The sequence below is a fragment of the Neurospora hispaniola genome (assembly GCF_033458365.1).
Source record: "Neurospora hispaniola strain FGSC 10403 chromosome Unknown B0T23scaffold_5, whole genome shotgun sequence".
Classification (NCBI taxonomy): Eukaryota; Fungi; Ascomycota; class Sordariomycetes; order Sordariales; family Sordariaceae; genus Neurospora; species Neurospora hispaniola.
The window spans coordinates 1,855,307-1,877,931 of NW_026944410.1; the positions used below are offsets into that span (position 1 = coordinate 1,855,307).

The 22,625-nt window shown below is 38.3% G+C and overlaps 4 protein-coding genes across 4 annotated transcripts; 2 read left to right on the plus strand and 2 right to left on the minus strand.

The window, feature by feature from the left end:
* Positions 1-607: 607 nt before the first annotated feature.
* B0T23DRAFT_443602 (putative ATP citrate lyase subunit 2) lies at positions 608-3,072 on the plus strand (the record flags this gene model as incomplete). The annotated part of the gene is made up of 4 exons (XM_062840869.1): positions 608-1,030; positions 1,098-1,115; positions 1,573-1,747; positions 1,893-3,072. 4 exons carry the CDS (start codon positions 608-610, stop codon positions 2,738-2,740), a joined length of 1,464 nt encoding a protein of 487 aa, XP_062691780.1. The 3' UTR covers positions 2,741-3,072.
* Positions 3,073-3,557: 485 nt separating this feature from the next.
* Positions 3,558-5,022, minus strand: B0T23DRAFT_165329 (WLM-domain-containing protein). Its single transcript, XM_062832802.1, has one exon. The coding sequence runs from the start codon at positions 4,920-4,922 to the stop codon at positions 3,714-3,716; it is 1,209 nt and encodes a 402-aa protein (XP_062691781.1). The 5' UTR covers positions 4,923-5,022; the 3' UTR covers positions 3,558-3,713.
* Positions 5,023-6,377: 1,355 nt separating this feature from the next.
* On the plus strand, positions 6,378-8,467 carry B0T23DRAFT_443604 (putative beta (1-3) glucanosyltransferase; the record flags this gene model as incomplete). The annotated part of the gene is made up of 3 exons (XM_062840870.1): positions 6,378-6,808; positions 6,930-8,208; positions 8,268-8,467. The coding sequence occupies exons 1-3, from the start codon at positions 6,803-6,805 to the stop codon at positions 8,465-8,467; spliced, it is 1,485 nt and encodes a 494-aa protein (XP_062691782.1). The 5' UTR covers positions 6,378-6,802.
* A 639-nt stretch (positions 8,468-9,106) lies between these two features.
* Positions 9,107-11,356, minus strand: B0T23DRAFT_360102 (S-adenosyl-L-methionine-dependent methyltransferase). Its single transcript, XM_062836247.1, has one exon. It carries the CDS (start codon positions 11,197-11,199, stop codon positions 9,265-9,267), a length of 1,935 nt encoding a protein of 644 aa, XP_062691783.1. The 5' UTR covers positions 11,200-11,356; the 3' UTR covers positions 9,107-9,264.
* Positions 11,357-22,625: the final 11,269 nt, after the last annotated feature.

Here is a 22,625-nt window from a genome sequence, read left to right on the forward strand (position 1 = left end):
CGGTACCTTTTTTGCTCAGGCGTGGTTTCTGGCCGTGGTCCCTTCCGTTGCTCGCTCCCCCAACAGGACCAGAAAAGCAGAAGCTGTACCAACCGTCCCTGCAATTCTGACCTGCCCTCGCCGTGCCTGGCAAAGAATTGGATCGATCCTTTTCCTTTTTTTCCTCCCCTCCCATCCAAAGGCAAGCAAGCATCCCGTCTCTCTCTTCATCTTTCAACTCTCTCCCGCCCTTCTTCCCACCCCGTTCGATCAATTTTCCCTTCTCTTCATTCCTCCCCTTCCCTCCCTCCACCATCAACATCCACACTCGACCGTGACCTCCGTCATCGAGTTTCTTGTCGTCCAACACAACAACAGTCTTGCACCACTCTCAATCGACTGTTTGCGTGTTCCTCACTTGAGGTAAGGAACAACTAGCTCGAGCTGTGTGAACGGCGCGCTGGTTCTGGGAGCTTTCCCAACTTTCCCAACTTTGGGCGTGCTGTCACAATCGCAACTTGCACCGTAGACCAGTGATTTTATCATCAGGGTGCTAACAGGAGCAATAAAAGCAGGCAACCGAACATAGGAAATCTTCCACATACCTGAACTCTTCTAATCCACCACAATGTCTGCGAAGAGCATCCTCGAGGCCGACGGCAAGGCCATCCTCAACTACCACCTCACCCGTGCCCCCGTCATCAAGCCCAGCACGCTACCAAACCCGACCAAGCACAACCCTCCTCCCAGACTTGCTTCCCTCCACTTCGCCGAGGATGCCGATGTGAACGGTGTTCTCAGCCAGGCTGAGGTCACCTACCCTTGGCTCCTCCAGGAGGGCGCCCGCTTCGTCGCCAAGCCCGATCAGTTGATCAAGCGCCGTGGCAAGAGCGGTCTCCTTGCTCTCAACAAGACCTGGGCTGAGGCCAAGGCCTGGATTGCTGAGCGCGCCGGTAAGCCTCAGAAGGTCGAGCACACAGAGGGCGTCCTTCGCCAGTTCCTTGTTGAGCCGTTCGTGCCCCATCCCCAGGAAACCGAGTATTATATCAACGTAAGTCGTCCCATTGCTGGATTGGCCAAGGTCCTCCATAAATGAACTGCACGCTAACGTGTAACAGATCAACTCCGTTCGTGATGTAAGTGTTGTCGCTTTTCCCAGTCGTCTTGGCAATTCGTCGAATCATCGGAAAGGTCCCACATGCAAGTGCATCCGAATGACGGTGTCGCCAAGCCCAAGAGGTCCGATGTCCGCATCCCGATTCAAGTCGAAACAAATTCGTGAGGCAGCGGGCCTCAATTTTCATATACTTGGGAAAAAGAGGAAAAAAAGGATTTAGGGGGAAGGTTGAGAAAATTGGGGATGAGAAGCACATTTTGAGTCGTGTGCATGACTTGTGTTGCCCCTGCCAGTCTACGGACGAACGGAGGCTAAACCCAATTCATGTGGAGCGGGACACACCCACCGCCCCCTTTGCGATCCTCACCACCACAACCCCCCTCAACCCCTACCCAAACCCCATCACGACACGTGGTTCTCCAAAAGAATTGCCAAACTTAAAATAAAGTTGCGGAAGCTAACTGCACATCATGTAGGGTGACTGGATTCTCTTCTACCACGAGGGTGGTGTTGATGTCGGTGACGTCGATGCGAAGGCCGAGAAGATCCTGATCCCCGTCGACCTTTCACAATACCCTTCCAACGAGGAGCTTGCGAGCACACTGCTCAAGCATGTTCCCAAGGGCATTCACAATGTCCTTGTTGACTTCAGTAAGTTTTGCCTGTCAAATCAAGCTTAACCGGCCAGTCTTGGCGGTGCCCTGTCAGGCGTAGAGAACCCACACTCTTCACTCTGATAACCATCCGGGTTTAGCGGATGCATGACTCGATCATTAGTACTAACAGCCTCTCACAGTTGCCCGTCTCTATGCCGTCTATGTGGACTGCCAGTTCACCTACCTCGAGATCAACCCCTTGGTTGTGATTCCCAACGAGGATGCCACCTCTGCCGAGGTTCACTTCCTCGATCTTGCTGCTAAGCTCGACCAAACGGCCGACTTCGAGTGCGGCAACAAGTGGGCTATCGCCCGCTCTCCCGCCGCCTTGGGCATTGTTGCTCAGAGCTCTAACACCGGTGTCAACATCGATGCCGGCCCGCCCATTGAGTTCCCCGCTCCCTTCGGCCGTGAGCTCTCCAAGGAGGAGGCTTACATTGCTGAGCTTGATGCCAAGACTGGTGCCTCGCTCAAGCTAACTGTCCTGAACCCCAATGGCCGTATCTGGACTCTCGTCGCTGGTGGTGGTGCCTCCGTGGTTTACGCCGATGCCATCGCCTCGGCTGGTTTTGCTGATGAGCTTGCCAACTACGGTGAGTACTCTGGTGCTCCCACCGAGTCTCAGACCTACCACTACGCTCGCACTGTTCTCGACCTCATGCTCCGTGCTCCTGTGTCTGAGAAGGGTAAGGTCCTTTTCATCGGTGGTGGTATTGCCAACTTCACCAACGTCGCTAGCACTTTCAAGGGTGTCATCAAGGCTCTTAGGGAGTATGGCAAGGCTCTCATCGAGCACAACACTCAGATCTGGGTCCGTCGTGCCGGTCCCAACTACCAGGAGGGTCTCAAGAACCTCAAGGCTGCGACACAAGAGCTCGGGCTCAACGCCAAGATCTTTGGCCCTGAGATGCACGTCAGTGGTATCGTGCCTCTGGCATTGGTCCCTGGCAAGTGGGAGGAGAGCGGTGCGGTGGAGTTCCAAGCTTAAAAGGCTGATGGGTGTGGCGCACATGGTATTATAAATATTTCATTTCTGGTCAGGGAACGGGGAGCGGGTTTGGTTCATTTTATCCTGGTGCATTTAATGCGGACATGACAGAAGATCCCAATAGAGCGAGAACTCGCATGGAAAGTTGTACACAAAAGCTTATCTCAGATGAAAGGTCGGCATGTGAAGATGACATGGTGTCATTGACCTCAGATAATTACCCATGAAGCGTTGGTTGTAAGGTGGTGATGTGTATCTTGTTGAGGCTCGTCCAGCTAAGCACGAAACGTATCTACTTGAATTTACAATACTACTAGTTTCAGTTCTCGGCATGTCTAATGGTGTTCACCATGTGCTCCGAGTGATGCTGAGTTAGCGAGTCTCGTTGTCTGGTTTTGATGGGCAGTGTTCGAGAGCCTGTTACCTTCCCTCTAATACTCTTGAGTTGTAGAACGGTGAGGTACAGGAGCAATAAGAAAATTATACGATATCAGTGCCCTCAACGACCCGCACCAATTTGACTAGAAATCCTGGAGACCACGATGTTATTCAGGGGAAAGCGGACCGGAATACGAGGCTTTTGCCTTAGTGCCTGTGGCCGTTGTTGAATCATGTCGAATGATGTATTTCTCTGGCCGTCCTACTTCGCGGGGATGTTTGTAGTAGTCAAGCACTCAAGGTTCCACTCAGAATTCAAGAGCGTAGGTACCTCTAGTTCCATGTGATTGCCAAGGGCCCTTGAAATTGCGTCACACATACACACATAGGCACAACCTGATTAAAGGTGCACCGCATCGGGAAATACGGAATAATAGTTGACGTCGTGAATATCATGAGAATTGTATGCATGGTATCATCCTGTAGGAGTAATCATATACCTGAAACGCTATGCGAAATCCAAAACGCTACTCATGATGATAATGCCCATAAAAAGCCAAAAGAGGTTATCGTGCTTGTAGCATAGCTCTGCTCTTTATCCGCGACGTCCATCCTCATTCTCACTGCCCTGCTTCGGACCGCTCGCTTTCTTCATCCTCTCCTCCGCTGCCTTCGCCAGGATCTCCCTCCGAGTCAACCCAGCCGGTTCAGCCGACGTGGACGACGGCACCGCATCACTAGCACCCAACACATACGTCCCGCCTGTCCAACCTCCATGATCCATCACCATACCTTCCTCTTCCTCCTCATCTGGCGACTCGTTCACAGGCCCAGGCCCATACTCATACTCCTCCCCACCCACCACCCTCCCGTTTTTGGTATAATCTGCCCTTTCTACCTCCCTCTCAATCTGCTTGCACAAATCCCAAAACTGCCTATCGTGATCCCCATGCACATTGTGCGCCAACTCATGACACAGCGTCTTGCGGATCGTCTTGTAATCTCTGTACCCATCGTACGCGTCCGTTCGTAGTCTAAGTTCAATCACCTCCCCTTTGTTGCGGTTCAGTCCCAAGATGCGGGTGGTCCCCTCGTGATTAGAAGCGGTATACTGCCCCGGGTCCATTTCTGTTAACAAGCCGACGGTGAATTGGTGAGAGCGCATGGCGGCGCGGATGCCGGGGTCCGAGGCAAGCCGGTTAAGAAAGGAAAGGCTCCGGGAGGGGTTGGGGAGGTGGGGGAGGGGCCGGATGGTTTGGAAGGTGAAGCGGGTGTCTGAATCTGCTGAGCCGTTGATGGTGTGGATCCCACCGGCACCGGGTCGTTGGCTACTTGTTGGAGCTGGTCGGCCTTTGTAAGCCATGCGCCGCTGGGCTTGGAGGGCTGCTTCGCGCTTGGCGATCGAGGCGGAAGCAGCGTGGAGGGATTCGAGGGCTGATTTCTTGGGGGCCATGAAGCGGAGGGAGTTGCCGGCGTAGAGCTGCATGGGGAGGGCATCGTCGTCTGGAGTCTTGAGGAGGGATTTGGTCTTTGTTGTTGATGATGATGATGGTGGTGACTGGCGCTTCTCGACGATAGCTTTCGATTTCAAAAAATCGTATTCAGGCCATTGGTGGCCGAGGGCCATGAGAATGTCCTCGAAAGTGGTGTCGTCCCTAAAAAGCCAACTTTGGGAGTGTTGCTCGGGGGCGAACTTGATTGTCATTTCGAAGTGTTCGCCATCGTTGATGTATGATGTGCTGACCTCTGATGCGAGTGGCAGCGGTGCGCCTTTTGGCTGCGACTCTTGTTCCGAGTCGTTCATTATGATTAGTATGGACTACTCAATAAGAACTTGCGTAGTGTTGAGTATTTCCGCCCTCGATCTCGATAGCTGAGCTGAGGAATTAGGACAGCTAATGTAGATGAAATTTCAGTTAAAGGTCGTGATTGCAATGAGTGGTGTTTATGATAACTGTGTACCCAAAGCTCCAAGACCAATGCAAGAAAGTATGAACCGAAAGGGATGATGGTTGGTACTATTTGCAACTGCGTGAGAGGTTTGAAGTTTGTTGTCAAGTGCAAGTTGATGGCATCAACGATGGATGACTTCAGCACAGATTATACCTGCTTGACGTTGCTTCGTAATCAATCGAGTAGTGTACCGGTTGGCGATGCGCACGGCACTAGTTCATTGGAAAGGAATGTTCTATGCAGCTTCCAGAACAGGAGGTCATCCAGACGCTGAATGGTTGCTTTGTCATCATGTTCAGACGTTCAACAGCAGCACCTGATACTGGAAGCAATGAGGGGGGCAAATTCCAGATCACAGATGCGACGGATGGAAAGATGTTGAAGCCGGCTGCTACCGACAGACTTCCAAATCGTCATTGCCGCTCAGGTACTTGCCCCTGTGTGCCTGTCCGTGCGAATAGACAGCAGCGGTTATGTGTGCCTGCATCAGAGCTGCCGCTTGTGCACATCTCCCGTAACGAAGAGTTCGGGTGTCGTTCCCTGACATTTCCTGTGACGGCGTGAGTGACACAAATATCATATGTGCGGCATTGAGAAACAATAGAAGCTCTCACAACTTCCCTCACAGCCTTTTTGACAGGTCGTGGCCAAGATCTAAACAGCACCTAATCTCAAACAGAGGCGGCGCGGGAGTGTCCCTCTGTCATCCCATCGTCGTGCAGGGATAGTACGAGTTGCAATATAATTTATGGGGACCATGGAAATCACATTTAATCTCAGACAAAGGTAGCATGCCGGCGATCGTCAGTAACCCAACAGCCTTATGCCTGCTCCATGAATCCGTCACAATAACTTCAGGAATGAACCACACTTGGCTTTTTGAAGCATGTAGGTCGGGTATTTGGCATTGATACATTTTCACCTACATAATACAATGGAGAATGTGGAGAGAGGATTGGATACGCAGATAAATGGGAGGAGGTTGCAACGGAAGATGACTTGATCCTTCTCAGATTAGCGCGACACTGTTTAGAAGAACTCCCAGAACAAAGGGTGCCCCCGTGTTGTTTCCAAAGAAATGGTGATGAACGGCCGAGTAAGACTGCAATTGGGTGAAGCAGTAATCAAGGGGAGTTATGAACTAGCTACTTCAGGTGCCACAGTCCTGCGCGGCAGGGGAGAAGGTATCCAATACCTACCCTGACACTTGGCTAACCTCGCTAGCTCGCTTGTGTGGAGCGGTGCCCCCATGGGCCTTCCCAACCACGCCGAAATCACCATGACACTTTCACTTGTTGCCCGTGTTCGGCTTGGGGTGTGCCGCCCCTGGTATCTTGGCCTGTTCCAACTTGCGCCTTGGAATCTCCCTTTTCTTCCTTGCTTTCCTCTCTTTCCTTTCTATTTCGTCCCCGTCTTTTCCGTACAACGCATCGACTTTGGCGTCTTGTTGGAGTCGCATTCTGCACCTTCTTTAATTCCTGACACTCGTTCGTCCGATTTGCCTGATCTGAGGCTCCGCTCTTTCTTCTTGTCGCTCCTTTAGACAGCTTTGTTGTGATTTCCTGCCGACCGCCGTTTTCTCATTTCGAGTCTTCGTTGCCCTTCGATCTACTACTAGTATTTGGGCAGATCACCAGAGCAACAACTCTTTGTCAATCAACAACCGAACTCGGTCATCTCGACTTGCAAATCCAGTAGCTGCGGAATTTCCAGACCCATCATACTATTGCCATGCTTGTAAGTATGCGCCGGCGCAGCCTCTTGGCCATGTTATATGCAGCTGTACTGCAGTAGCATGTACACTACATTGCAGTGGCACGCATGTGAGCGCAATGACTGACGCTACATGTGACTGTAGATCCAATCGACTCTTATCGCGCTCAGCGCGACCCTCGCTGCCGCCGTCAAGCCCTTGACGGTCAAGAACCAGTTCTTCGTCGACCCCAATGACAACATCTTCCAGATCGTCGGTGTCGCCTACCAGCCCGGTGGCTCTGCTGGCTACAATGCCGCCCTCGGAAAGGACCCCCTCAGCGATGGCGATATCTGCCGCCGTGACGCTGCCATTCTCCAGATTCTCGGCGTGAACACCATCCGTGTTTATAACTTGAACCCGGATGTCAACCACGACGAGTGCGCCAGCATCTTCAACGCCGCCGGTATCTACATGATCCTCGACGTCAACTCTCCCCAGGTTGCCGGCTCCCTGCAGAACTACAACCCCTGGGAGTCGTACTATGACACCTACGTCAACCGCACTTTCGCCGTTGTCGAGGCCTTCAAGAACTACGACAACACCCTTGCCTTCTTCTCCGGAAACGAGGTCATCAACGACGCTTCTTCCGCCGGCCAGGTCCCCCCTTACATGAGGGCCGTCACCCGCGATATCAAGAACTACGTCGCCAAGCACTGCGACCGCAAGATTCCCGTCGGCTACTCGGCCGCCGATGTCCGTGACGTTCTCTTCGACAGCTTCGAGTACTTCACTTGCGCTGAAGACGGCAAGTCCGACGACCCTAGCCGTGCCGACATCTTCGCCCTCAACAGCTACTCCTGGTGCGGTGACAGCGACATGCAAAAGTCTGGCTACGTTGACCTCGTCGAGGGCTTCAGCAACACCTCCGTCCCCGTCTTCTACTCCGAGTATGGCTGCAACGAGGTGAAGCCCCGTATGTTCACCGAGGTTGGCGCCATCTACGGCAAGGATTTCAGCGCCGTTTTCTCTGGTGGTATCGTCTACGAGTACACCGAGGAGGAGAACAGCTACGGTCTCGTCAGCGTCAACACCAAGGACCAGTCCGTCACCCTCCTCAAGGACTTCTACACCCTCAAGGATCAGTTCGCCAAGCTCGACTGGAAGAAGATTCAGGGTGTCAAGTCCGCCAAGGACGGCTCCGGCCCCAAGCCCCCCAAGTGCGACAAGAAGTTGATCCAGTCCAAGGACTTTGACGGCAACTTTACCCTCCCCGCCATGCCTCCCAACGTGCCCAAGATCCTCGCCAATGGTGTTAGCCCCAAGCCCAGCGGCAAGATCATTGAGGTTACCAACTTCAAGTCCAAGTACACTGTCAAGAACGCCGATGGTAGCGTCATCTCCGACTTGGCCGTCAAGCCCCTCAGCAACGACGAGAGCAACTGTGCGTATTCCTTCTTCTTTCAGTACCAAGGAAAACTTTAACTAACAAAATCACAACAGCTCCCGGTACCAACGATGCCAAGATCCAGTCCTCTGGCAGCGTCTCCTCCTCCTCCGGCAACTCCACCACCTCGGGCTCCAGCTCGGATGCTACATCCGACGCCAAGAACACCAGCGGCGCCGCCGGCAGCGCCGTTGCTATGACCGTGCCCGCCATGGCCATGGGTGCCTTTGCCATCTTTGCCGGTCTCGCCTTGTAGATGAGGCACCGGCACGTCAGAGCGCTGGCTGTTTAGTCGGCGGTTGTCATTTCTGCAAGTAAAAAATAGGTCATCAAGAAGATGCTATAGAGTTAAACCGATTGATAGCGCAAGTTGTAATAATCTGAAAGGTCATTATGATGTCCCGCCAAATTCTTTTTCTGCTTTTGATGCTGTTGCTGCTGGTGGTGGTCATGGAATAGTTGATGTTAAGTCTTGCTGTTCCTGGTCTGCAGGCGCTCAGAATCGAGTGGTTAAAGCTTTGATATGTTTCCTTGAGGGGTGTGGTGAGAAAGGGATCGAGTTAAAGTTGAGGTGAATAATGCAAAGGAGGCAGAGAAAGTGAGTGAAAGTTGGTGGTTACCCGAGTGTAGTGATTAGTGAAGGATCGTACATAGTGACTATTATCGTGATACCGGCAAAGAGGACATTAGCCGCTCTCTAGTGGTGCCTCTATATTACCTCTAAGTAGCTGATAGTCCGCTCGTTGCTAGGCGGTAGCCTGTTCTCAACAACGCCTTTACTTATCGTTTACACTCCTTGACCATGACCATATTCCTCCCCTTGACGTGACAAACTTGATGAAAGCAATAAGAGTTCATCCGCAAACCGACCATCTAACGACACAGGAGGATGAATGGTCTTTCAAGGGGTATGAATTTCAAGTACCGTATCTATATGCATAGTTACCACATGATAGCCGCAAATCATCCTTTTTTATATCCCAAGACCATTAGGCATCTCATTCCAAAGCCTCATTTCGTCTTTTACTTGTATTCATCACACACAACTACTCTCTACTCATCAACCCGATTCAAAATCGCCACGCCCTCGACATGCCCCGTCTGCGGGAAGAAATCAAACCCGCGAATGCTCTCAATCACATAGCGACTCATCTTCTTCTCCCCCTCCGTCGGATCCACAAACGCTTCCCCAAACGTATCCCCCACGCGGCCCCTGACCAACACGCCGACATCGCGCGCCTGCGTGTGCACGTTGCAACTGACATACACTACCCTCCTCGGCGCGAACTGCATCAGCTGCCGCAAAAAGCTGGCATCACACCCCTTGCGGGGCGGATCCAACACCACCACCGTCTCGTCCGCGTCGAGTTGCGCAACGGACTCGAACAGCTTGGGCGCGTCGGCCGCGATGAACTTGCACTGCGACTCGTCCAGCCCGTTCAGGCGGGCGTTGCGCCGCGCAAAGTCAATGGACTTGTCGGCGATGTCGATGCCGATCGAGCCACCCGGGAACAGGGAGGATTGGGTGATGGTGAAGAGGCCAGAGCCCGAATAGGCGTCTATTAGGTTCTTGATGGGCTTGGCGCCTTCCGGCAGCGAGGGCGGGAGGATGTGTTGGCGGATGTGGTCGGTAAAGGGGGAGAGGATGGAGTTGTTGTTTTGGAAGAAGGAGCCGGCCGGGTTCTGGAAGATGAAGGAATCAATGTACTCGGTCGAGGTGGCGTTGTTGTCAGTGATGCAGGTTTTGAAGTCGGTGTAGCTGCCGTCGGCGGCGGGGGTGACGATGGGCGTGGAGAGCACGCCGGGCTTGAGATCGGGGACGGCGATTTCCGAGCCGTCGGCGGGCTTGGGCACACGCTTGGTGCTCTCGCGAAGCAGGATGGTGGCGCCGCGGGTGTAGGAGGCAAATTCCTTGGACATGCGCTCGCGCTCGGCCTTGAGACCGGCGCGGACGGCGTCCGTGGCGATCGGGCAGTCCTCGATGTCCATCACCTTGCGCAGACCCTTGGGGGTGAAACCGATGGGGGGCATCTCCTCCATAGGCTTCTTGAAGCCGCGGCGGTTGCCGCCAGGGGGGCCGTCGAAGTGGGGGGTCAGCTTGGTGCGGTAGCCGTACTGGAGAGGGGAGCCGATGGTGTCGAGAATCTCGGGAACAAGCTCGGGAGAGAGGTTGGAGAAGTTTTTGTAGGCCTTGACCACGATGCTGCGCTTGTGCTTGAGCTGCTCCGAGTAGTCGAGCATCTGGAACTGGCAGCCGGAGCACTTGGCGAAGTACTTGCACTGGATACGGCTGTCGTCGCGGAGAGGCGAAGGGGTGAGGACCTCCAGGAAATCGGCATGCGAGTAGCCATCTTGCGGTACGTGGCGGTAGACGCGGGCCTTGACAACGTCGCCGGGGACAGTGAAGGGGACGACATAGATGTGGTTGGAGTTCGAACCCTTCTGCCTGGCAAGACCATCACCGGTGGAAGACAGTGATAGCACCTCGGCTTCGATTTCGGTGCCCTGCGCAAGAAGCTCCTGCTTGGTCTCGGCGTCCTCCTTGTCCTCCGTCTTCTCCTCCGCCTTCTCCTCACCCTCTACCTTCTCAACCTCCGGCTTGGCCTCAGCCTGAGCCTCAGTGGCTCCCTCGTCGACCACATCGGCCACAGTCAAGGTCTCAAGAAGTGCATTGATATCGTGCAGCAGAACTTCCTCCGGGGATCCTTCGGACGCAACCACAACCTTCTTCTGCTTTTTCCTGAACTTTCCAGGCTTGCCGTTAAACTGTCTCTTGCCCATCTTGTTATGCTGATGGTGCTTATGGAACCCGTTGTCCTTGTGGAATTCGTTGTCGAAATCTGCTTTGAATGTTGATGCCGTGTAGTGGCTCGCTGACCTGGCCCAGGAGAATTTGTTATTCGGCAGCGCCAATTGGCTACGGATGGATGCTGATGTTGTGGGTTTGATGAATGATTGAGTGAAGAGAAGTCGGGCGGTTGCCGACATTGATGAGTTGTGACGCAGAAACAGTCAAAACCCAAGCGAGACGGACGAGTGAGATGCAGGTGAACAAGTCCGGTTCCTGCGTCCAATATCTCAACTCTTCTCCCTTAGTGAAGTTGGGATGAATCGAGGTCCTATCGCAGATTTTTGACTTGTGATCCGAATAGGAAAGGAGTACTCACATGACCCGACCCCATACCCAAAGCTTCCTAACCTAAGTAGATACGCCAAGACCGACCCCATATTGTAGAAAATCTCTTAGCTGACTATCACCCCTTTAACACGTCGCATACATGCCTTTTGACTTTCCCTATAGAAAAACAACCGGCGCTTTTAATCCTAACAAACGAAACTTGCCTACGAATAAGAAACGTACAAATCCGAATAATATCAACCCGAACTCACCCTTTTATAAATCTTCTATAATAGTTCGTAATAATACTTATATAATTTATCCCTAATTAATTTCTAATTTATCGTATTCAATGCAAAATAAGCGCCTACCCTATTTCTAACGCTAATACCTTAATTATTATTATTAGGTTCGGTTTAACCGAATAAAATAATAAAATATTTAATAGACCGTCTATTATATTCGAACTATAGTAAATTATTAATATAGTAACTAAATTTAATAAATTAAAAAATTTAAAGGATATAACCCCTCCTAATATTATAATACCTAATAACCTCCTAGTAAGTTTTATATTATATTATTAATATATTCTAAATATATCCCACATTAATTAATAATTAATCTTATAATATTAATTATATAAAGGTTGAAACTATAGGCCTAACGCTTATTTTATTTAATAATATTAATTAATACTCTATTTTTATTAAAATAATATATTATATAATTATTATTTTAAAATACCCTAAATTTTCTATTTTTAATATAGTATACGTTATAAATATTAATAGTTTAACCAAAGACTAAATTAAGGTTCTATAGAGTAAAATATATAATAATAGTATTTTAAAATAAAATAGTAGTATAAATAAAATTAATATTTAATTACTTTTTTATATCCCAAATCTAGTATTATATCGCGAGGAAAATACCTACGAAAGAAACTTCCTTTAATTATTTGAATAATACTATCTATTATTGTACTATATATAAATATACTGGTATTAAATATTATAAATATTTAGACTATAGAATTTAGTAGGCATATAAATAAGGGTCTATACCTATAGTCGATAAAGAAGTTATAAACCTTTTATCTTAAATCCGCCTTTAATAGGATAAAGTCCCTTTAATTAAGCGAACTATTAAGTATAAATTTATCTATAATTCATCCCCGGCTTTAATTATATTATTATAATTTAATTAATAATAATTATTATTTATTAATATAATTTTTATAACTAATTAAATATAAACAGTTAAAATACGTTAGGAAATATAGGGCTATAAAGAATTAAAGCTATTTTATAAATTTATTTAATATATAAGTAAGGTATTTCCTATTTAAAATATACCCCTTATAATTAGTATTACTTATATTCCTAATTTATTTCTATTAAAATAATTACTAACTATACTCACTATTAATTAAAATATTAAAATTCGAAGCCGGGAGAGAGGATACATTTTTTTACTAACTTCCTTAATAACCTTAATCGATTCTAATTAAATATTAAATTAATAATTAAAGGTTATTTAAGGGACTTTATACCCAAACTATTATATATTGAAGCGTATATTAAAATATATTCTATATTAGTAAGAAAGGCTAAATATAATAAATAGATCTTTCCTCCTTATTTTAAATATTTATTAAAGATTTATTAATAATAAATTAAAAACCGAATACTTACAAGGATATAGTACTATCCAAATTCAAAATTATAATATTATTATTAATACTTATATTCTAACTAATACTAAAACTATCCTATATATCGTTATAACCTCCCATAGTTAACACACGCACCTACTACCACCTCCCAATAAAACTCTTTAATATATTATTAATAATTTAATAAGGGTTTTATAGAGAGTAGGAAACCCTAATATAACTTAGAATAAGTAAATTCCTAATATTAATAATATATTAAAGATTAATTATTAATTAATCTATAATTTAACAACCTTAACCCGCAACCCACATTTTATTCAATTTCTTAGTAAATATAATACAAATACTATTAACTAAGTATATACAAGTCTTAATAATATTAATAGGGTTTAATTAGTAATTAAAAAGTATCGCACTCTTACTTAACTATTAGGAACTTCAAGCTTTAAAACTATAATATATAAATATTAATTAAAATATTAAAATCCAAATACTCGTATAAATTTATATACTAGAATCTTATTAAAAGTAAATTATTAAATTTTTTTATTAAATAATATATTTAAAAAGTTCTTAACGATAGAACTAATTTTATAATTATCTATTTCTTTAAAAAGCAAATAGAATTCTTTTGTAAAAATCTTATTAAATCCTTTAAATTAGATATAAATTATAAATATCTTTCTAATACGTAGAATAGAAAAGTCATATAGAACTTCTACTTAGAATAGCTAAAACAATATAAATTACTGAATTATCCTAGATCCATCCCTAATAAATCCCTAATAAATCCCTAATTACTATAACTTTCCCCCTCGTCCGTATTCTAATTAATACCGATTCGCTAAATATATACGCCCTTACATTCAAAACCGTATTTGAAATCTTCGAAGTTAATTATAAATATATAATAAAATAGCGGGAATTAGACGGAGAAAGTCTTTATAATATTACTATAAATTAAAACTTTAAAATACTTATAAATAGACTTTTTATTCAACGTTCTATCTCTAATATATCCGTACTAACTCCCGATCAATTAATATAGGGTTTTCAATATATATTTCTAAGAGAAATTACTACCGCCGTAGGCCTACGTACTTCACTAGCCGTATAGTACAACTTTATCATATCCACTTTAAGCGTAGTATTCAAAAACACACCTAGAATAATCCTTAATTACAATAATAAATAGAAGGTTTACTTATATATAAAACCCTTAATAAATATATACAATTTTACTATTATTTAAAATATAAATTGGGCTCTATTATTCTAAATTTATATTAGACCTTTAATTATTTATATTATAGAGAATTTACGAAAGGAGGTTTAGAATTAAATTTAAAATAAATCTATTCTAATTATTTATATTAAATATAATTATACTTATTTAAATATAGACTAAAAAATATAAGATATATTACAACTAAATACTAATATAATTAAAATACTATATTAATAATCCTACTATTGGAATAATCGGTTTATATCGCTTCTTCCGTATATTTATACGTATATTTATTACAACCGGGGATTTATCGCTAATATATCCAAAACTTACTATTAATATACTCTTACTAACCTACTAATAGAAATATAAGATTTAATCGTACTCTTATAGTATACGAGGAAATTTAGATAAAGTATAGTATTAAATTTAAATATCGGACTAATTTACTAACGGACTAATTAAACCGTAATATAACGAAAGTAAATAGTAGGTTAATAATTTATTAATAATTTACCTAATATAATAGTAATTAATTTTATATAAATAAATAAAAGAGGGATAATACTCTAATAGGAAGAGAGAAAATAGTTAAAAAGGCACTAATTTATCTCGATCTAACAATACCTCCTCGTCCCTCAACTCCTCCTTTTATTTCTATTCTACTAAATCAAATAAGATTAATATTCGATAATTCACTAATTATACTATTATTCTAAGCCTTTAACAATTATTAACTATTCGCACAAACTTTATTCTCTAGTATTATAATTCTAAAATTAATTAAATTCCTATATACCTTAATAAAATACAATAAATCTAATATTTAAATTAAATATCTAATACTACAAATACCCACCCTATATATATAAATATTAATTCAAAGGGTAAGAGAGGTATAAGTTATAGAGAAGGATAGAATACTTATATATACCCTCGAATTTAAAACTCTCTAAATAAAGCGAATTAAAGTAGAGAGAGTACGTAAGAAGGAATGTAAAGAGGCGGCTAAAGCGGAAATTATAAATATTAAAATATAAAAAGAAGTTGTTAAAGTATAAATAAAATTATAGGAATTAATAAAGGGGGGTAAATAAGTAGGAATCGGAATATACTCGCCTAAAATACCAATTTACTATATAAGTATTAATAATCTAACTAGGATAAATCCTTATATAAAATCCTTATTTCATAGGATCTCTTAATAATAGAAATCGATTAATAGTTATTAAACGACTAATAGAAGACCAATTATCTATATATCTATAAAAGTATATTATTAAACGGATAAAAATTTAAATACTATATAATTCAAAGCTTATAGGTTATATAGGGACCCGGATTAATAATTATTATATAATAAAATATAATAAGCATATACCTAGGGTAAATTACCCCCGTAGAACCCCTCTATATACAGCTCGTCCCACCCTTATATATATAGAAGATAGTATATAAATACTAGTACAATAATTATACCCAACGAATAACTATAATATATAATAATAAAGAATATTTAAAGGGACTAAATAAAAATATAATATAAAATCCTCTATTAAATCTATTGAATATTTACATTAAAACTCCCTATAATTCACCCATATTATTTCTCTATAGGGAAATATTAATATAATCCGTACTTTAAAATATCTACCCTAAATTTAGGTAAATCTATATTAAATCGTTTATATAACCCCTCCTTAATCGGTCCTTCTAACTCCTTTCCTCCTCCTTCCTTTAATAACATACTTTCTAAATAAAATTTCCCTATAGGGAAATAATATAGGTAGAAAAGATTAATATTTTATATTCTTATAGGAGACCCTTAGCAATCCTACCTATTACAAATATAAAACCCTCCCCGGTCGTCCTTTCTAATTTATATTTCTATTTTTATTTTTTAAATAATATAGTTTAAAGTAAAATTTCCTTATATAAAAATAATATAAGTAATAAAGATTAATATTTTATTTTATTATAAGAAATATTTACTATTTTAATTATAAGTAATATTATTATCTTTTTCCGTAGGGAAATAAAATAATAGAAATAACTAACCTAAAAGTTAAAAGTAATATAGTTACTAACCTAAACCCTAGGCTACTAATTAAATTCTTCGATAATAAGAAATTCGAAACCCTTTCGGCCTTATATTATCTACCGCTTACTTAGTACAAATTAATTAATAAAAATAATTTAATAATTATAAAATATAAATTATAATAAACTAAAGATGTTTTAATATAAGTAAGCTATCCTTACTATAATAGCTACTACAATATCTAGACAATTAAAACCCTCCTTAATATTTTATCTAAATTTGTCTCTCCTAAAAGTAATAATATATACCCTTTTAAAGTCGGTTGTACTAGGCCTATTATATTAAAATTCCGTAATAAAGAATTAGGTAATCTATTAAATAAATTTATTCCAAACCAAACTATTACTTTCGTACTTAAAGCGAAGGCCGCGCTTAAGGTACTAGTATATATAGCAATACTCAATTATCCTAATATAATTATACTAAGAAATTATATAGAATATAAATATAAATTACTAATATATATTATAATATAACCCTATTTATATTTTCCCTATAGAGAAATATTATCCGACTTATTATATTCTTTCCCTATAGAGAAATATTACCCGTATTATTATATTAACTTTTAATCTTTATTATAATAACTGAAATTTTCGGCCCCTTCCTTTACTTAAAAACCCTTTATATTTATAGTAATACTTTCTAAAATAGCGCTTCCTTCGATATATAAAAATAATTACTAAAGGATTTCCCCTAATCCTTTATATACTTATAATATAATTATATTCTAACTTTTATTATTAAAGTACTATATATTCCTCCTATTCCCTATACTATCCGGGTTGGAAATTTAAAGAACCCTATACTAGAATAACGCTACCTAGTAAATTAAAATAAAATTTATTTAATAGCTACCTTTCTCGTAATATACCTCACCTACCTTAAAACTTCTATTATAAATATAAATTTCAATAGCGTATTATACTATATTTAGGATTTTTCTAAATAGTATAATTAGGGTAGCTACTCTATAAACGACTAGGTCCACGCTATACTCTACTATAATTACTTTACTATTTAATATATTAATAAAAATTATTATCTTACTAATTGTAATAGTATTATACCTAAAAAGGCTGCGCTATATATAGTTATATCCGAAGATAATCGGTATAGAATATTATTAGAAATTAAATATAAGAATTCTATCGAAAATATTATTTAAATAATAAATAATAATATTTTTCTTATAATCCGTAGAGGCTTCGTTAAAATAAATAATATAACGGATATTAATACTGTTCGTACCCTTTTATATACGTACCTCTATAATTCTATATAGAACCTCGCTACCTTCTATTAATTTGGAAAGTATATATTAGAATTATATTAGCAAAAGAAATTAACCTAAAATTAATATAAATAGTTAAACCGCCTTAATAACGGATAAAACTTTTTGAAAATTTATATTAAGGTTTCGGTAAATATATTATAATTAATATTTAAAGTTTTAAATAATTAGGTTATTAAAGTCTTATCGGACGGGACCCCTATATTTAAATACCTTTAACCCTATTAATATCCGTTTAATAAATTATTTATTAAAACCGAATTAATATTCTTCAATTAGGGGGCTTTAGCGGAATATTTAAATAGGAATAAAAATACCGAAGTATATAAAAATTAATAAATCATTTAAAGAATAATACAACCGCTTTTTAGAAGAGGGATAATCTAAAGCCCAATGTAATAGTAAATAATAAAACGCTCTTTAATTAATAGGCGGCTTTATAATAATAGCGCGGGTTTATTGTATCTATATTAGTAAAGCGCGGTTACCCGCTATCCAAACTTCCTAATAAGGACTTTATCTTTAAAATTATAAAGAAATAGAATTATTATATAGATAAAGCGTAATAATAGAATAATAAAAATAGTAAAAGTTTTAATCTCCTTACGTTTAGGGACTATTATAATTGGGTAAAATAAGGGTTAAATAGAGATAAGGGTTATTTATTACCCTATTAATTTATTAGTAAATTAAATTATTTAATATTTATATCCTTATTCTACTTTTATCCGACTACCCTTCGATTTTCTATATAGAAAAATAATAGATTAATTGCGTCTATAAATATTTATATTATTTATAAATTAAAAGAGAGTCCTTTAAAAGCGGTTATATTAATTAATAATATTAGTACTAGGAAAATAATTATATATATAATAGCGATTTTAATATATATAGAGGAAATAGAGTATAGGAATAAAATAAAATAATACGCCGCTTATCCTTCGCTAATTCTAATATTATTTAACCTTATTATTTAAATATTTTACGAATATATAATTATATTCGGAAATTCGCTTATTTTCAAATACTTTTACAATTACTATAATACTATATCCTAACGGGACAATCGCACGCAAACTATATTGACCTAGTAAGAATTTAATATACTTATAGCCGCGTATATTAAGAAGTGTAATAATTCCGATATAGCGCGGTTTATTATTTTAACCGCTATTTCTATATATTATCGGCGCTAGGTATATAAATTTCCCTTCTCTAATAACGGGTCTCCTATTAAATATAATAAATATATCCTATAAAATTAATTAACAGAGGTTGGTAATAATTACAATACTAACGGCGTAAGTAAGAAGACTTTTATTAAGAAGCGAGCTCCGAAAAAAGGTTCGAAGAAGAAAGGTTCGAAAAAAAAAGGTTCGAAGAAGACCGCTCCCGTTAATAATAAGTAGGAAAATAATAAATAAAATAATAATAAATAAGAAAATAATAAGCGAAAAATAAGGAAATTATTAATTCCGCCGAATTATAAGCGGAAGAGGAGGAGGATAAAGATTTAGAAGATAATACTGAGTAAGTTTTCCTATAATAGAAAAATCCCAATTACTTATAGTTTCCTTATAAGGAAATAAAGATATTTATTAGCAGTTTTCTTATAGGGAAATAAAGGTATTTGCTAACAGTTTCTATATAGGGAAATAAGGGTATTTTTTAGTAGTTTCTATATAGGGAAATATTATATAGTTTTTAATTATAAAATACTAATATACCGGTGAATTATAGTATAAATAAAGTCCGAAAATCGTACTTTTACTATTTAGCGATAATATTAATCGAAGGTACGATATTCTATAGAATTATTTATAACGAAGTATAATTTATATACAATAAAGATTCTACAATATAGAAATAGATCCGCCTATTGCCTAAGCGCACTATCATTTATATTTCTACTACCCCCCTTTTAAATAGAATAATAAATCTTAATATATTTACCTCCCTAGTATAGGAAAATATAGCGCTCCCCATCCAATTTCCGGACTATCTCACTAGTAAAACCCTTATAAAATTCAATAAATTTTACTACAACCCTAACTATCCTACTAATTTCTAATTCAACCGCAATATATCTAAATTCATTAGTATTTTTAATAACCTCTAATTAATTTAAAAAATATAGGGGTTTAAATAGTAGGCCTTTAACCTATTTATTTAAAATTTAATATTAGATAATAGGGCCGTTGTATTGTCCGGTACTATATTTATTATTGATAATTATAAATATATTTAGTTATTTTGTAGTATAATAACCTTTATTATTCTATTTAATAGTATTATAATATACCCGTCGGTTAATATTCTACTAATAATTATTTATTATATTATATTCGCTTATTATACCTTAAGTAATAAAATTATAATTATAATTAATATTATATTTAAGCGCCTACGTAGCGATCCTATATACGATATAAAGGATTTTGAAGACGTTAAAAAGAGAAAGGAATTTAATATAATATTAATTCGTTCTTTACAATACTTTACGTAAAATTACTATATATTTCAATTTTTAGGCGTTTATAATCCTATTATAACTTTAGATATTAAAAAAATGGAAAGGCTCCTATTTAGAAAATTAGGATTCCCTAACGCTACTTATATTCTTAATAAGGAAGATTTATTAGTTAAGTTTGGCGTTAATACTATTAAAGCCCTCTTTAAAAATAATTATAATAATAATTTAATATATATATTTTCTTAATTAAATTAGGATTTAGATATTTAGCCTCCCGTTAATCCAACCCGAATATTCGCCTTTTATTATAGTAAATTTCTGTTATAAATATAGATATTAGAAGAATATTTTAAATAGAAAAAGTAGAAAAAGCGTATATTAATAATTATTAATTCGCTTTAAATATAAATATAAGCCCCCTTAATTACCTATTATAGCCTACTTATACTAATATTTTTATAGGACCCTTATATCCCTATTAAAAAAGGCCTCTTTCCTAATATAATTTATTAAATTTAATTAAGTATAATCGGAATAGACTACTATTATTTCGGACTAAAATTCGTTATAAACGAATATTAATATTCTTATTTTAAATTCTAACGTTAGTACAACTGGACTAAACGTATATTAGTAATGCTATATCGGTATTAGATTTTCGTTTGTATAGAATATATTAATTATATTTTAGTATATTAGACGTTTCTACCGGATTGGATAGATCGAATTAATATAATAGTTCCTCCCAACTATCTATAATACTATTAATATATAGTAAGAAGAATATATAATAAGAAAGGTTAGTCTATATTTCCCTATAGAGAAATATTACTTATAGGTTTACTAATTTAAATTAATAGGTTTACTCCCTTTAATTGGAGATTGGTATTAAATATATTTATAATAAATATTTACAGATATTTTTATTATATAAAGCCGCGAAAATTATAATATTATATAAATTTAATTATTACATTTAGGTAGTATCCCCTCCTTAAAAAGTCGAAGACTATTATATAGTATATATAATATGTATTAATTACGTATACTCCTTGTTTATTTAATATTATATTATATATAAGGAGGGTTTCGAAGATAGTAAAATAGGCTAGACTATCCTTAAATATTTACCTCTTTATAGGCTAATATTTATAAATTTTATTTTTAGTAGTATTATTAACGATATTATCCTTATAGTCGAGGACTTAAATAAAGTATCCGGGGGCGCTACTAATCTATTTAATATAAATACTATCCTTAAATATAAATAAATAAAGGAGGAGCGACGTCGGTTTGTAACGGACTTAGCTAGTACCCCTATCGGGTCTTTTAAAAATAAATAGTATAAAAGAGTAATTACGTAAATTAAAGTTACGGATAAGATTAATTGGGGTAATATTATAATTAAATCCGAAAAAGAATTAATAGAAATCTTTAAACCAAATAATAAATTTAAAAAAACTTATTAGAACGTTATTATACTATATAACCTATAATTAATTAATAAATAATTTACGGAGAATACCTCCCCCGAATTACCTATAATTAAACGATTATATTAATTAAACCTCCGAAGTAATTTTTGTAAAAGTATTATACTAGAAGTTAATTCTACTGCTAATACGCTTATTATAATAAGTACTACTGAAAATATATAGACTTTCCCTATAGGGAATAAAAATAGCCCCTCCGAATCGCCTATAATTAAATATTAATAATAATTAGATTATTAAAATAATTTTTATAAAAGCGTTATATTAGAAGTCGACCCTACTCTTTCGGTTACTAAGGATATAATAAATACTATCGAAAATATATAGACTTTCCCTATAAAGAATAAAGATAGCCTCTCCGAATTACTTATAATTAAATATTAATAATAATTAAATTACTAAAGTAATTTTTACGAAAGTATTATACTAAAAGTCGATTCTATTCTCTCGGCTACTAGTAATATAATAAATATTATTAGAAATATATAGACTTTCTCTATAGAGAATAAAGATAGTAGCGATATTTATTTTTATATGGAAATAAATGGAATTTAATTATTTTCTAACCCCGACCCGAACTTTTTTAATATTTTATAATTAAATAATAACGGTAATTAAAATAATTTTATAAATATCTCCTACTTAAAAAACGGGAAGGTAAGCCTTTTAGTCCTATTTTTAATATATCCCTAATTTATTATTAATAATTTTTTAAATTAATATTAAAAAAATAAAATTAATATACAAAGAATACTACAATATACTTTTATTTATTCCCTATATTTATCCGGAATATAGAGTGAATTCCTATATTTATAAATTTTATATCTATTTTTTTTAAAATTTCTATTAATTATTAATTTATTATAGGCCCCCCCCCTATTCGCCCTCCTAATAATAGTGAAGGTTAGTACTATATTATTTAAATTTACTTCTAAGAGGATAGAGGCGAAGATATATTTTAAATATATTATAAATCGATTTAAATTTTAAACTAAGTTTTAATTATATACGGGATATAAT

Coding starts and splice junctions, on each gene's coding strand:
- B0T23DRAFT_165329 (XM_062832802.1), bottom strand. CDS start 4,922: ATGAACGACTCGGAACAAGAGTCGCAGCCAAAAGGCGCACCGCTGCCA.
- B0T23DRAFT_360102 (XM_062836247.1), bottom strand. CDS start 11,199: ATGTCGGCAACCGCCCGACTTCTCTTCACTCAATCATTCATCAAACCC.